We start from the raw sequence: 16542 nt of genomic DNA, 5'->3' as shown, positions 1-16542 counted from the left end.
AAAATGTCTAAAGTCCAAATGCTGAGATGTTTAGTCAACCAGCGACTAACTGCGGCTGATGAGATATTTGCTGTGTTTGAAAGAACGATAGCAGAGTACGAGGAGGAACTTTCTGCTTTAAAAGAGGAGAACGAGAGACAAAGGAAACTACTGGACGCTGTTTTCAACCCTCAGCTGCGGTTACACAGAGCAGGTTGGTTCACTTTATTTCTTCTTATTTTAACAGTGCAAATAAAGTTCTGTCTGTGCAAAAAATAACTAATATTTGGCAAAGAAATAGCTTATTGTGGCTGTAATTAACCTGTTTTGCACTGAATATCTTTTCAAGATAATAACAATAAAGTGCAACCTGTGAAAAACTAAACAAAATGAGTGCAAATATGTGTGAGCCATCAAGTTGTATTAGTGGCTGCAATGAGCTGCTTTCCACTACAAATCTTTTTAAAACGGGGTTACAGACTTGATACGGCCACTCTCAATCCATGCTCAATGTTTAGCTTAGATCTGTATTTTGTTTTGAGAGAGGCAACAGCAGAAAAGCTGACCTCACAGAGGTAGGATGTGGCGGAAAGAAGCAGAATACCCACAGCCCTCTGTCCGATGAGTGGATGCTCCCTCTCCACACCAAGCCAGAACTCACTCTGTGTTTGAGCTGTAAACCTCAGCCTCCGGGTAGAGTCGGGCGTCATCTCGATGAACTGGTCCTCTTCAGCAGAGCTAAAATCCGCAGGTGCTGCTGCATTGAAGGGATCTCTCACCCAGTCATACTGAGTGTGGGAAGTATTTTTGAAAGTATCCTCTCAGGGAAGAGATGTGCTCTTTGAGACACAAAATCACTGTGGTGGCATCCAAATCACTGGGTTCAGCAAATCCACTCAGATTCTCAAAGGAATCAATATTCCCTTGATCAAGCTGTCCCACATCTCCAGCTTCCGAGTGAAACCGCTGATCTTGTCTGCCAGGGGAGGAAGGTGCTTGTGTGTGAGGACAGGGTTTTATGGGAAACAATTCAAAATTTGAACGTAGAATCAGGGAGCAACGCTCTCAAATTAAAACATGCTTTTAAATAAATATAGGAAAAAACACCACATTTCTTCTCCTGCGTTATGTGCCATGTGTTGGTCAGATTTATCTTTTGTATACAAACAGAACCACTAAAGCCGGTTACATTACATTACATTGCTGTCAGTAGCTTCGTCCACTTGTAAGGCAAAACGTGTGTCTGTCAGTTGTTCAGTGATTTGTTCCTCGAGGTTATTTGAAATGTCACTTATCCGTCTTGCAACTGTGTCATTGGACAGCGGGATAGTCTAACATTTTGCGGCGTTTGTCTCATCAAGCATCGTTGAAACCATATCGCGAGCTGCGGGGAGTATGAGCTCCTCGGCGATGGTGTGTGCTTTCTTGCACTGCGCAATTTTGTATGCGACCTTGTATGACGCCAGTTGTGCTTTGTTGGTTACTGATGCCACTTTTATAAAGTGATTTGACTGCTTGTGGTATTCCCCAAGTTTCCTCTGAAAGAACTCCAGTGGCTTATTGACGTGAGTGGGATGTAATGCCTCCAAGTGTCTTTTTAATTTGTTGGGTTTTATACTGTCCGCTGCCAGAGTTTTCAGACATAAAACAGACTGGTCTCTCCTCATCTCCTACCGCATTCACTGTGAAACTCAGAGCAAGATAGGTAAATTGTTCCAGCTGTCAACATGTTTATGCAAGGTGGTAAAGGTTTAAATACGGGGGAACCAGCTCCCTTATAAGAGACCTTCGCTCTCCTGAACATAACAAAAGTTTAAGTTTGGCATCTCCAAAATGTGTTAAACTGTCTACTCTGAATGTCACAATGTTAAGAGACAGCAAAGCTGTTATCAGACACCACGAGAAAACCCCAAAACTGGTCTATACTGAAGCCTCCACCGGTCATGTGACTCTCACCTTGCAGGTCATAGCGGTCTGTTGAGAGTCTCAGCAGATGGAGTTCTCAGGATGCTGCCTTCTATTTTTAACCCTTCTCGAAACCAAAAACATGAAGAAAAGCTTAAGGACTGAATTAAACAGCCTGTTAATCTGCTATAGTGTTAGCTCCAAGAATTAGCATGTCTTGCTAACGAGTGGTAGTAACCAGTGTTGAAGGAAGTATTTACATCTTTTACTTACCTAAAAATAGTAATACTGTTACAAGTGAAAGTTCTGCATTCAAATATTTACTTGAAAGTACAAAAGGATTAACATCATCTACTTGAGGTTAATTTCTGAATAATATATTGTATTATAATTATTGATGCATTAATATGTTCACCACTTTAATGATTAAGTGTCTTAAAACGTGCATTTTCTCTAATGACCACCAGGGGGCGACTCCTCTGGTTGTATAGAAGTCTATGAGAAAATGACTACTTCTCTCTTGATTTATTACCTCAGTAAACATTGTAAACATGAGTTTATGGTCTCAATCTCTAGTTTCAAGTCTTTTTCAAGACAGCATGATGTTCATTTAGTAAATGATGGTCCATTTAGAATCAACTAGACCATAAAGCAGCATATGTCTAAAAATAATTATTAAACTGTTAAAAAGCGAAATACAACCAAACGTTTAAATCTACATTAAATAAATGTTAAGTTTCATTGATACTGCAAACGAGTGAATTATCAGTTTCTACTGGATGCAGTCTAGATTAATAATTAATATTCAGGATCATCTTCTGAGAAGAAGTGCTTTAAAGTTTTGATCTATTCCTGTTTTTGTCGCTGTGCCTTCAAACTTGTTTGATGTTTAACTCTTTACTTCCCTGTGATGTGTCTTCTCTCTATTACTCTCACACATACCAAAGACAAAAAAATTGCCCTAAATCGATTGAATAGCTTTTTTTTTTTCATTTATAGTTCCTGATTTGTTGTTTTACCAACAAACAAAAAAAAGAACCATAATGGAGATGGGATTGCCTTCAGCTTTTTTTGGTGTCTCAAACTACTTTACATCATCACAATGTCAAGTAGGTCATAACAGATTTATTGAATAAACTCATGTTCATGTAACCGTAGTGTAGTTCCTTTATAGTCTAACGTTAGCTCTTTACTTCTGGTGATTGCTTCCACACTCCATAAATCATAAAAGTGGTGTTCATTTGTGAAGATTATTTTATATTATTATCTGAACAAAACGTGCAATAATCCCCAAACATTTTTGCTGAGGGAACCAGTATGATGCTTACTTCCTGGGTTGGCCTCATAGACTGTATATAAGAAGTGGACGTACTCACCGTGACGCCACCCATTGGTTTTGTGGCCATATTGAGGCCTCGAGTTGGCATTTTGGTTGTCGCCGTCTCCTTTTTTTTTTTTGCAACCAGAAGTGACATGAGAGGGTGGAGCTAAGTACAGCCGCACGCTAAATAAGAGATTTGTAGGCGTCCAAAATTTTAACTTTCATAAAGTGAAAACACACTGAAAGGGTTAGACCAGACCAGACAACACCGGAGTAGCAACCTGTCAATCACAAGGTAGCCTAAAGCATACTCTGCTTTATGGTCTATTTGACTCTAAATGGACCATAATTTACGAAATGAAAATCAGGCGATGATATCAGTCTTGTGTTTATAGTTTGTTTCTGCTGCCACCAAGCGGCAAAAAAACAGGTTTTTTTTGTGAATGTCAGAGGCAATGTTTAACTCGTATGCACATTACATCACAGCTTCCACAGTCTCACTAAACATCACATCACTTCATCACCGCAGAATCATCTACTATCAACGCTACATCTAGATAAACTCACACACATGTTGTTAAGGTCCGATGCAAAAAGGGCTGGAGAGAGATAGAATATAACATAAATCAAAAGTCTATGGGAATCCAATATTTTCCTCTCGGCCAATCACATTGCTCCTTTCAGATGTTTATATATATGAAGAGTGCAAAACTATTTGACACAACTGTACTGTACTGTTATTAATACGACTGTAGAAATACTTTGTCGCAAGTTAAATACCTGCATTTAAAACTAAAAGGGAAAAAATCATATATATTACACAGTATCATCACTTTAAAGTTTTATATGAACCTATAACAGTATATCAACTTTTAATACTTAATTGTATATGTTTGTATTCATCTGAATCCGCAAAGTAACTAGCAACTAAAGATATCAAAAAAATATTGTCTTTTAAAGTAGCAGAAAGATGGAAATAGTGCAAGGACCTCAAATTTGTACTTAAGTACAATACTTTAGTAAATGTTATTAGTTACTTTCCATCAGTAGATAACCTCATGTTATACTAAGTTAAAGGTACCCTGTGGAGTTTTTGACCACCAGTAGCGCTATAGAATAATTTGTTTTATGAGTTTGTTCTTTTGCAAATGGAAACAAAACAACATGCAAACATTCACGCTGGCTTCTCAACACGTGGCCGAGGTAATACTCAAACAAGTGTAGAAATCAAATAAAGCAAACGTTGATGCAAGCATGTTTTTATTGTGATGAAAGTGGGTGAGCATTAATGTGTGTTCACATTGTCTCCTCCAGATGCTCCGAGGGTTCCCTTAGTGTTGATGAGTCATTGTGGTGACATCATGAAGAACAGTTCAGTGACTCTGACCTGTAGCAGTGATGCTAACCCAGCAGCTAACTACACCTGGTATAGAAGCTTTGAATTGAATACACGAATCAATGATGTTTGTGATGCTCGAATAGATTGCAAACAAATGCGCAATAAAGACCCCACAAAATGTGAGGGGGGGATCCATCTATATATTATTATATATATAGTAATATATTTATATATTACTATATATATATATTATATTAATATATTAACGATATCAACGACTACCGACCAGTTGCCCTCACATCACATGTGATGAAGGTGCTGGAGAGGCTGGTCTTGGCCTACCTCTCACCACGGGTGAGATCCTCACTGGACCCTCTGCAATTTGCAGACCAGCCTCATGTGGGAGTGAACGACGCCGTCATCTACCAGCTGCAACGAGCTCACTCCCTTCCTGTTGTTGTGGTTTTTTTGTTGTTGAAGATGCTCAGCTTCGGTGACCTTATGGCTTATGTTAAAACTCAACACCTCACAGCTAGTATCTCACTATTAGGAACTCAGTAACGAACACCCACAGAACACAAGAGAGATATTGGATTGTCTTCAGTTCACGCAGGTTTATTTGCATCACAAGGAGTACAAGTAAGCGGGTCAATTGCATTGCATACTACTTTATACCTCCCTTCTACCCTATGTCTCAGTCCAGATTTCGCCCCTGGCAGCACGTCATAGTGACCGGCGCTATATATATGTGTATATATATATAATATATTTATATATTAACTAACACGAACCCTTGTATTTATATATTATTATATATATATTGTATATTTAGATATTATTGTATATATATTAAATATGTATATATTAACTAACCCTAACCTTTATATTTATATATATATTATATATTTATATATTGCACCAAACCCGCGAACCACTTCCTGAATCAGTCACGTGTACGGCCGGCCCGAGCGGCTTCGAACGTCACCACATACGTCATCAACACGAGCCTCGATAGGCACCTCATGAAAATCTTCCTGATCACGCGACACACGCCTCGACATCTCCACGAGGAAGGAACCATCACTAGTAAACCGTGTTTTTGACGGAGTTTGTGTGGAGAGAAAGTTTGTCTCGTTGGTGGATTGTCTCCTGGTGTCCCACGGAGCTAATGAAGGTAGCATGCTACCAGGAAGTAGACGGACCCGAACATGACCTAGGAACACAGCGCAGCTCAGAGTGAGCAAACCGTTTTTAACGGAGTTTGTCTGGAGGAAACGTTTCTGTGGTTTAGTGAAAATGTCTAAAGTCCAAATGCTGAGATGTTTAGTCAACCAGCGACTAACTGCGGCTGATGAGATATTTGCTGTGTTTGAAAGAACGATAGCAGAGTACGAGGAGGAACTTTCTGCTTTAAAAGAGGAGAACGAGAGACAAAGGAAACTACTGGACGCTGTTTTCAACCCTCAGCTGCGGTTACACAGAGCAGGTTGGTTCACTTTATTTCTTCTTATTTTAACAGTGCAAATAAAGTTCTGTCTGTGCAAAAAATAACTAATATTTGGCAAAGAAATAGCTTATTGTGGCTGTAATTAACCTGTTTTGCACTGAATATCTTTTCAAGATAATAACAATAAAGTGCAACCTGTGAAAAACTAAACAAAATGAGTGCAAATATGTGTGAGCCATCAAGTTGTATTAGTGGCTGCAATGAGCTGCTTTCCACTACAAATCTTTTTAAAACGGGGTTACAGACTTGATACGGCCACTCTCAATCCATGCTCAATGTTTAGCTTAGATCTGTATTTTGTTTTGAGAGAGGCAACAGCAGAAAAGCTGACCTCACAGAAGTAGGATGTGGCGGAAAGAAGCAGAATACCCACAGCCCTCTGTCCGATGAGTGGATGCTCCCTCTCCACACCAAGCCAGAACTCACTCGGTGTTTGAGCTGTAAACCTCAGCCTCCGGGTAGAGTCGGGCGTCATCTCGATGAACTGGTCCTCTTCAGCAGAGCTAAAATCAGCAGGTGCTGCTGCATTAAAGGGATCTCTCACCCAGTCATACTGAGTGTGGGAAGTATTTTTGAAAGTATCCTCTCAGGGAAGAGATGTGCTCTTTGAGACACAAAATCACTGTGGTGGCATCCAAATCACTGGGTTCAGCAAATCCACTCAGATTCTCAAAGGAATCAATATTCCCTTGATCAAGCTGTCCCACATCTCCAGCTTCCGAGTGAAACCGCTGATCTTGTCTGCCAGGGGAGGAAGGTGCTTGTGTGTGAGGACAGGGTTTTATGGGAAACAATTCAAAATTTGAACGTAGAATCAGGGAGCAACGCTCTCAAATTAAAACATGCTTTTAAATAAATATAGGAAAAAACACCACATTTCTTCTCCTGCGTTATGTGCCATGTGTTGGTCAGATTTATCTTTTGTATACAAACAGAACCACTAAAGCCGGTTACATTACATTACATTGCTGTCAGTAGCTTCGTCCACTTGTTAGGCAAAACGTGTGTCTGTCAGTTGTTCAGTGATTTGTTCCTCGAGGTCATTTGAAATGTCACTTATCCGTCTTGCAACTGTGTCATTGGACAGCGGGATAGTCTAACATTTTGCGGCGTTTGTCTCATCAAGCATCGTTGAAACCATATCGCGAGCTGCGGGGAGTATGAGCTCCTCGGCGATGGTGTGTGCTTTCTTGCACTGCGCAATTTTGTATGCGACCTTGTATGACGCCAGTTGTGCTTTGTTGGTTACTGATGCCACTTTTATAAAGTGATTTGACTGCTTGTGGTATTCCCCAAGTTTCCTCTGAAAGAACTCCAGTGGCTTATTGACGTGAGTGGGATGTAATGCCTCCAAGTGTCTTTTTAATTTGTTGGGTTTTATACTGTCCGCTGCCAGAGTTTTCAGACATAAAACAGACTGGTCTCTCCTCATCTCCTACCGCATTCACTGTGAAACTCAGAGCAAGATAGGTGTCATCATATTTTCTTCTTGGCGTCTTGCTGTTTATCTCGGATGCATCGCCTGCGGTTGCTTTTCTTTCCCCCCTGCCAAATGTCTCTTCATTTTGCACACTAAGCTACATATGTGAGTCGCCAAGGATCTTGGCCGTCGCGCAAGCGTAACCTGTTAACGGCGTAACGTAAACATTCATACAAAAGTAAAGGCATTTCGCCATATATTTATGAATGACTTAGTTTTATGTCTGTGTACTTTGTACTTTTGTAATATGTGAAGTTCTCAATACATTTCTTGAAATAAAATAATTCTGCATTTCCCCCTGCGCCCCACCTGTAATACCACTGCGCCCCACTATGCACCAACAGCTTATGTTAGGGCCGGGTGGTAATTCAATATAATTATTGATTGTCTTTAAAAGTTCGGTAAAGTTGGAAAGATATTCACAGATTCAGGTTTTCCGTATCAATAACTCTGTAACTGTAGTAAGGTGGACAACGAGCTACATCGTCATGAGACGAGTCTCTAAAGATTAGGGCTGCAACAACGAATCGATAAAATCGATAAAAATCGATTATTGAAATAGTTGGCAACGAATTGCATTATCGATTCGTTGTGTCGCGCGATTATTACGCCACCCAATAAGACGCGGAGATGTTTGAGTATTAAAAAAAGAGCGTGGAGCGGAGCAAAAAAAAAAGCGAAGAGCGGAAGGTAGAGGAAAGACCATCGGAGAGACCCGTAACGTTGTGCTGAAACAAATGGCGGAGGCAGTGAAATCAGTACGACCGAAGTCGTCCAAGGTGTGGGAGGATTTCACACTAAATAAGTCAAAAAAGTGTGTTAATTGCAAGATATGTAAAAACGAGATGGTATGGCACGGGAGCACCACGGTGATGATTCAGCACCTTAAACGCAAACATGTTGGACTCATCGATGGGAGTTCAACAGCAGGGTAAGTCTTTGTACTTTTTAATTTCATTTTAAAGTTCTTTTATAGCACTTGGTCATCTTAACCCTTACATCCTGTTTATATTTGATACCTAAACAGTATTGTTCGGATCAATTTTGACCCGGACCAAGATTTCCCTCATAGTAAGTGTCTATGCCAAATTTTAAACTACAGATCTATTCAAAATGTCTAAAATAGCTTATGTCTCATTAATAAATGTATGATTAATCCTTAATAAAGGTTTCAGAGAGCAGGGAGAGTGTATTTTTTAAGTTTTACAACATTCGTTATTGGAGAAAAACCATTATCATGTCCTGTTTTATAAGCTTCAAGTGCACTTGAGTGTGTGTGTGTCTTGTCTGTATCTGCTCTTTGGGTTACTTACCTTTACACAACTAGTAACTAAAACAAGTATGTGTAGAGTTGATGTAAATTGTGCTATTACACATACTCGTACTATCTTTTTGATTCCAGAAAAAAACAGCAAACCATGAGAGGCTTCTTGATGGGAAATACATCATGTACACCACAGCAAGCCGCTGTCTTGACAGATAGTATCCTCAACATGCTCGTCACTGACATGAGGCCTTTGTCAATGGTTGAAGATGACGGCTTCACTAAAATGATCCACACCTTGAACCCTGGTTACACGCTGCCCTCCAGGACCCACTTCACAAAGCTCATGGAGAGAAAATATGAAGAGACATTCAAGGAAGTGAAGACTGCAATAAACACCAACAACAGCAAACTTGGTCTCACCACTGATGTATGGACAAGTGTAGCAACTGAAGCCTACCTCGGTGTTACATGCCACTACATCACAGATGACTGGGACATGCAGTCAATCTGCCTCACCACCATGCCACTGCAGGACAGACATACTGCATCTAACATTGCAGAGTGGTTGGAGCAGGTAGTGGCCAGATTTGAAATTCCTCCTAGCAAAATCATTGCCATAGTCCATGACAATGGTGCTAATATTGTGGCTGCGGCAAATATCCTGGAGGAGAAGCATGGGTGGTCCTCTGTCCGTTGCACTGGCCATACTTGGCAACTTGTGATCAATGCTGCGTTGAAGCATCAAAGCATTGAAAAAGCTGTCGGGGCTGCAAGATGTCTGGTAGAACATTTTAAGAAAAGCGAGCTAGCCAGCAGTAAGCTCAGAGAAAAACAACAACAAATGGCCACACCTGAGCACAGCCTTGTTCAAGACATAAGCACAAGGTGGAATAGCACATTCTATATGATAAGCCGACTGCTTGAGCAAAGGTGGCCTGTAACAGCAACACTGAGCCTGCTGGAAGAGCTTTCAACAGTCCTCAAGCCTTTTGAATGTGTCACTGTGTTCATGAGTGGACAGAAATATGCAACAATATCTGCAATACCTCCACTTGTGAAGGGGCTGTTTAAGTCCACCCAGAGTGCTGCCTACGAGTCAGCCCCGCTGCGGGGTTTCCAACTCACTGCTGTGCAGCAGTTGCAGGAGAGATGGAAAAGGGAGACTGCTTTCTCAGATAGAGCACCAAACACAGTCATTCTTGCGATGGTCCTTGACCCAAGGTTTAGGAAACTGAAGTGTCTTTCACCTGATGAAGTCCTACATGTTCAAACTAAAGTGCAAACAATGGCACTTGAAGAGAGAAGGAAGATGGATGTGCGGCAGCATGGCAGTTGCAGTGTTACCTCCACCAATACTACAGCTACTGAATCAACACCTCTAGCCACTCTACTTGACTCACTCCTTGGTTCTGATGGTGAAGAAGAGAATGGAGCAGGCGAAGCTGAGGATGTCCACACCCAAGTGAGGAACGAAGTCCTCACATACTTTGGAGAAAAGAGCCTTGCCAAGGAAGAAAACCTATTACTGTGGTGGAAGGCTAACAATGACAGATATCCCATGTTGGCCAGGCTAGCCAAGTCTTACCTGTGTATCCCTGCCACCTCAACACCATCTGAGCGGCTGTTTTCTGCAGCAGGAAACATAGCCTCCAAGAAAAGAGCGAGCCTGAGCCAGGAGCATGTGGACATGCTCACATTTTTGCATTGCAATGCAAAGTGTCTGAACAAAGAGAGTGAGAGTGAGTGAGTGCGTGTGTGTGTCTGAGTGAGAGTTTGTGAGTGTGTGCGTCTGAGTGTAGTGTAGAGAACAAGTTCTGACGTTCAAACAAATCCTGTTAATTTTTCTGATTTGTATTTTTCTTTATTTTTCATAAATGATTTGTTGTTCTGACAGCTCAGGTCCCTTTAGTGCACTTTATTTAAAAAAAGCCTATATTTGTATTATTATTATATATATTATTATTGTATATTTGGCAGCATTTATATTTGTATGTACTTTTTTTTTTTGGAATTAGTACTGCTCAAGGATGTTCAAGGAGCAACTTACCTTTTACCTGTGCATTTTCTGGCACAGTTCTGTTGAATAAAGGGTTGGAAATTAATGCTTTTTTGTTTTTTGTTTTTTTATCCGATTAATCGAACAAATAATCGACAGATTAATCGATTATTAAAATAATCGTTAGTTGCAGCCCTAATAAAGCTCAACACTGAAAAGACTTACTGTTAAAACATTATATAGCTTCATTGTCGTGTAGTGTAACCAAATACACTTCCTACATCAATAGGCTCTTCTTGGTTACACTACTATGTTTATTTTAGAAAACAAATGCTTTTGCAGACTTTTGGCAAATTTTTATAGGGAGAAATAATCAATAACTTCACTGTTACAAAGTGTGCTGCTCAGTTTGTAAGAAATCTTTTAACCAACGGGAACACCAAACCTCTCCCATCCTGACAACAGTCTTGATTACTTAATTTAACCTTAATACATAGAATTAATAATCGTTACTTTCATAGTCTATTTAATTCTTCAATATTTTAAATCTGGACTGTCTCTGCTGCAGAACGGTACCAAACGGTTGGATTTAAATCACTGAATACAACCTGATCAATGATAGAAAGAATTAAACAATCACACTACATAGATAGACCTTGTTATCATGACACATACAAACCTATGTAGATATACATGTGTTCAGATCTGACAGGAATGGGTTTGATTATTGGCAAGTATGAACATTAAATTAATAATAATCATGAAATTATTTGAAATATATCAATAATAATAACAGGGACCACCCTGGGACCAGGGGGCTCGGGGGGGGGGGGGGTTCAACCTTGACCTACAGGTTCCTGAGAGCAGTCTCTAGATGAAGTTTGTTAGTTCAGATTGTGTCGTTGTCACATTTCAGTTTCATCATCTTTACATGGATGTTCTCTACGGCTGACTATCAAGGTGGAGCACTATTGGTTCATAAACGGAGCGCACCAATGATGCACGTCCACGGTTACGTTGTGGCTGCTTCTGAAGGTTCTATCCACTGTTTCTACGGTGGCAGGTTTACGTGCATTAGTCAACTATAACTGCCCACATAATCACATCTCAGCCGGACTTAATGGAGGATGCAGGTTCTTTGAATACTTCTTAACAATGTTAGGTAGTGCCACACTTTTTGCCATGTAAACTATTGATGACCTCATTGCTGCTGGTGCGTTGTCTTCACAATTTGGTCGGCATGTCTGTTTGATAACTGTGCACAGGGAGTGTAAGAGGGAATGATGGCAGGAAAACAAAGTGTATGTACAGGAGACTATTTGCTCAATACTAATATTTCTTTGTAACGTCTCTGTGTATGTTTACTGTTTTCCTGCAGACGTCCAGCAGCTATTGGTGGTTCAAGAAGAGGTTCCCCCTGAGCAGCAGGAGGGGAGCTCCAGTCTGGACCAGGAGGACCCAGAGCCCCCACACATTAAAGAGGAACAGGAGGACCCAGAGCCCCCACACATTAAAGAGGAACAGGAGGAACTCTGGACCAGTCAGGAGGGAAAGCAGCTTCAAGGTCTGGAGGAGGCTGATGTCAAGTTCTCATTCACTCCTGTGAAGAGTGAAGATGATGAAGTGGAAGCTCAGTCCTCACAGCTTCATAATAGACAAACTGAACAGATGGAAACGGATGCTGATGGAGAGGACTGTGGAGGACCAGAACCAGACAGGAACTCAGGTCCAGATCGACATCCAGAACCAGATACTGATGAGAAGACTGGAGACTCTTCTGACAGTGATGATTTGAAGGACGCCAGAGAACCTCAGTCAGGTTTAAATTATTTGAAACTTGATGAAGTCCATGTCAGTGATTCAAGATGTAGTGCTGGTGAGAAACTATTTACGTGCTCTGAGTGTGGGAAAACCACTGACAGAAGTGGAGATCTGAAGAGACACATGAGAACCCACACAGGAGAGAAACCTTTCAGCTGCTCAGTCTGTAAGAAATCTTTTAACCAGGTTTCACATTTAAAGAGACACATGAGAATCCACACAGGAGAGAAAGCTTTCAGCTGCACAGTTTGTAATAAATCTTTTAACCACTGCTCAGCTTTAAGGAGACACATGAGAATCCACACAGGAGAGAAAGCTTTCAACTGCACAGTTTGTAATAAATCTTTTAACCACTGCTCAGCTTTTAGGAGACACATGAGAATCCACACAGGAGAGAAAGCTTTCAGCTGCTCAGTTTGTAAGAAATCTTTTAATGATTGTTCAAATTTAAAGAGGCACATGAGAATCCACACAGGAGAGAAAACGTTCAGCTGCTCAGTTTGTAAGAAATCTTTTAACCAACATCCACATTTACAGGTACACATGAGAATCCACACAGGAGAGAAACCTTTCAGCTGCACAGTGTGTGATGAAAGATTTCGGCACAAGTCGGTTCTGAACATACACATAATTACTCATACAAGAGACAACCGGTTTTAGTGGTTCTCTTTGTATACAAAAGGTAAATCTGCCACACCACATGGCACATAACACGGGGGAAGAAATACGGTGCTTTTTTCCTATCTTTATTCAAAAGCATGTTTTAATTTGAAAGCATTGCTTATTGATTCCATGTTCAGATTTTGAATTGTTTACCTCAAAACCCTGTCCTCACACACAATTAGCCCCCGCTTGCGATCAGTGACACAATAAACCATGATTGCTCTGAGAGGTCCATTTTTTTGGGTTGTTCCTGTTCGAACAATATGTCTCATGTCCCGGAAACCAGACCCTCACCTGCAAGCTCCACTCCCAGGTCTGGCTCCAGAAAGGGGCCCCGGTTTCCCTTTTTCGGCCCAGCTGCTACAACTCTTTTCAGATGGTCAGCGAATTCTTGGTCTTAGAACACAGGTCACAGGTCACACACACGGCCCTAAACCACGTTAAGGTAATTTATTGGAAGGATGTAACATTTAAGACATGCTTCATAGTGTTTTTACCATTAGTTTTACTGATGTAAATATCTTCTTGTGTAAAGTTATTTTGCATGTTTAGATGCAGAATTGCAGAAAAATACCAGAAGGCAATTAATTTGTTTATGCATTGACTCCTGCAAGTATGTGTTTTCCTCTGTGTGATGTTATAGTTTCCGTGGTCTCTGTTTAGTCGCCCAGTGCTATGCACCTTTTCACTTTACCCACCAGGTGTTCCTGTTTTTCCTCTTGTATATATTATTTTTAGACGAGTCCCAAGTCGTCTGGGACTGGTCTACTTTCTGTTCCCAGAGTCAGAACTGAAAATGGAGAAGCAGCATTCAGTTTTTCTGCTCCTCAAATCTGGAATAAAGTCCCAGAAAGCTGCACGTTTGCTGAGACCCTCAGCTCCTTTAAATCAAGTCTGAAGACTTTTCTGTTTGCTGCTGCCTTTAATTGAAACAGATTCAAGGACATTAATCAATTTCTGCATTTTAATACCACTGTACTTTATTTCTTACACTGCTTTTTAGTGTTTTAATGACTGTTTAATGTTTCAATCAATGTTCTTAATTGTTTATAAATCTCCTTTTCTTTTGCCTTGTGTTTTGATCCTTTTGAATCAATCCTTTTCTAGTAATGTGCATCCTGAGCTTAGTACAAACTGTAATATCAAAAGAATGTATCTAAATGTAAAAAAACAAGAATGAAATCACACAGTCATTTTACTTATTGCTGAGGGAGCAGAGGTGCAGAAAAACATCAGAAGGCAGTTAATGGGTTGAATTCTTCTGCAGAAGTAAATAAATGTTGGAAAACAATCAATTGAGTTTTCTTTTTCCATGTCCAACCCACACCCATTACATCAGGAAAAGATGGAAGGTAACTTAAGATGGGAATAATTTATAGAGGCTTTTATTTTGTAGGTTACCCACCAAGTTGCAGCAGAACCTGCCCTGCAGGTAGAAATGGGAGGCACACCGCTACATTTAAGGAGAAAGCAACTGATGGCAAACTGGGTTAATTTACAGGGACACAATGGCCAAATCCCAATGTCCCCCCTTACAGACTCACAGACTTTGAGGTGTGCTCCTGTGAAGTCTGTGAGGGTGTAGGGCCCTCAAGCGTATGAGGGATCTCTCGCAGACATTTTGAGCCCTTTATGAACCCTTTCCGCAAGTCAGCAGCTGACTTAGCCTAAGGGAATTACCCACAAATCATTGCAATGTGACGTTAAACACGAGGTAACCAGTGGACACATGGAGACGTAAAAATAAGGTAAACAAAGAGGACGGCTCACGTGTGTTCAGCCTGGAGTATTAAATTTACACAGAAACATGAAGGGTTAAAGATGGAACAAAAAATAAACATGAAATCAGAATATTTATTCATCAAATAGATTTTGTCATTGAAGCTGTTTTGACAAAAACAAGTAAATAGATTATATGAAATTACTTCTCATCTTGTGAGTAAAGATCCTGGAAGACGTTCAAATCAGGGAGTACAAAGTATAAAATAAATACACACAATTATACATCATATTTGTCGTTTTCATGATAAACTTGATATGTTGCAGCAAAGTGCTGTCCCATTCGTATTTACACCATTTCGAGCCCTCACAGTCTCTCACACTCAACCACTTACCAGGTGACGTCAGTAAGTCCTTGAGGGTTCAGGGTTTGAGGGTTTAGGGGGGACATTGGGATTTGGCCAATGATTCTCATCCTGCAAAGAGTGTTGCAGGTGGTCTGGGAGAGTGGGAGGAGTCAGAGGGATCACTTTGGTCGGGTAGACAATGAGGATAAGCCCCTCAGTAGTTTACCCGGTGGTGGCTCCATGGACGCTTGTGTGGCCTGACATAGACTGGTATTTGTTAGAGGCTGAAAAGGAAAGAAAAAATGAAGTTGATTTGGTAAGTGCATTTCAATATTATGTAATGAAAGACACGGATGGTCCCAAGAAACCTGAGACAGGAGTGACACGATATGGGGAGGCAACACCAGCTGAAGGAAGAGGAATCAACAGAAGAACATCCAATCATTTTGGGGTTTACACAGTGGAGATAATGGCAGTGCTGGTTTTACTATGATGAGTGGAAATAACTAGACAGGAAACGGTGTTGATTTGCTCCGACTCATCTTCAGCCCTATAGCAAGTTTAAGGTCTTTTCATTGAAACAGCCGTCAAGATAAATGGTAAATGGACTGTACTTGTGTCAAGCTTTTCTAGTCTTCTGACCACTCAAAGCGCTTTAACACTACATGTCATCATTCACGCATTCACTCACCGATAGCAGGGGCTACCATGCAAGGTACACCATGCAAGGTGCCACCTGCCCATCAGGACTAACTAACATTCATACAACATTCAGACACTGTCGGCATCGAGGACACATCGACATGGACTAGAGGAGCCGGGGATCGAACCACCGATCCTCTGATTTGACCCTGCTCTACCACAGTCACCCCATATACTGCATGAAGTCCTCCAGTCAACCAGAAGAATAACTAATCAGGGAGGTCAGGTTACATTCCTGTGGGTTCCAGCGCATGTAGGGGTGAGTGGGAATGAGAGGGCGGATGAGTTGGTGAAGAGGGCTTTAAAGACAGGAAACACAGATATGCACATTCGTGTCAGTAAAGCAGACGTCAAGTGTATTATTTGGGGAAAAGAATCAACCGAATGTGGCAAAAAAGGGGTGCATGAATGCACGTTAAAGGGAGTACTGAGCCTGGGTGAGGGAGCACAGGTGAGGCTACTGTTAACTTTCTGAAGGAACACAGGTTTTGTTTTT

At 40.9% G+C, this 16542-nt stretch overlaps 1 protein-coding gene across 1 annotated transcript; it reads left to right on the top strand.

Annotated features, from left to right (window-relative positions):
• The first annotated feature begins 5601 nt into the window (after positions 1–5601).
• LOC306695665 (uncharacterized protein) lies at positions 5602–13698 on the top strand. The gene is made up of 2 exons (XM_079158969.1): positions 5602–6030; positions 12173–13698. The coding sequence occupies exons 1-2, from the start codon at positions 5841–5843 to the stop codon at positions 13273–13275; spliced, it is 1293 nt and encodes a 430-aa protein (XP_079015095.1). The 5' UTR covers positions 5602–5840; the 3' UTR covers positions 13276–13698.
• Positions 13699–16542: the final 2844 nt, after the last annotated feature.

The sequence above is a fragment of the Pholis gunnellus genome, assembly GCF_910591455.1.
Source record: "Pholis gunnellus genome assembly, chromosome: 5".
Taxonomy (NCBI): domain Eukaryota; kingdom Metazoa; phylum Chordata; class Actinopteri; order Perciformes; family Pholidae; genus Pholis; species Pholis gunnellus.
The sequence above is the reverse complement of the archived record's forward strand: the minus strand, read 5'-3'. Positions and strand labels throughout refer to the sequence as shown.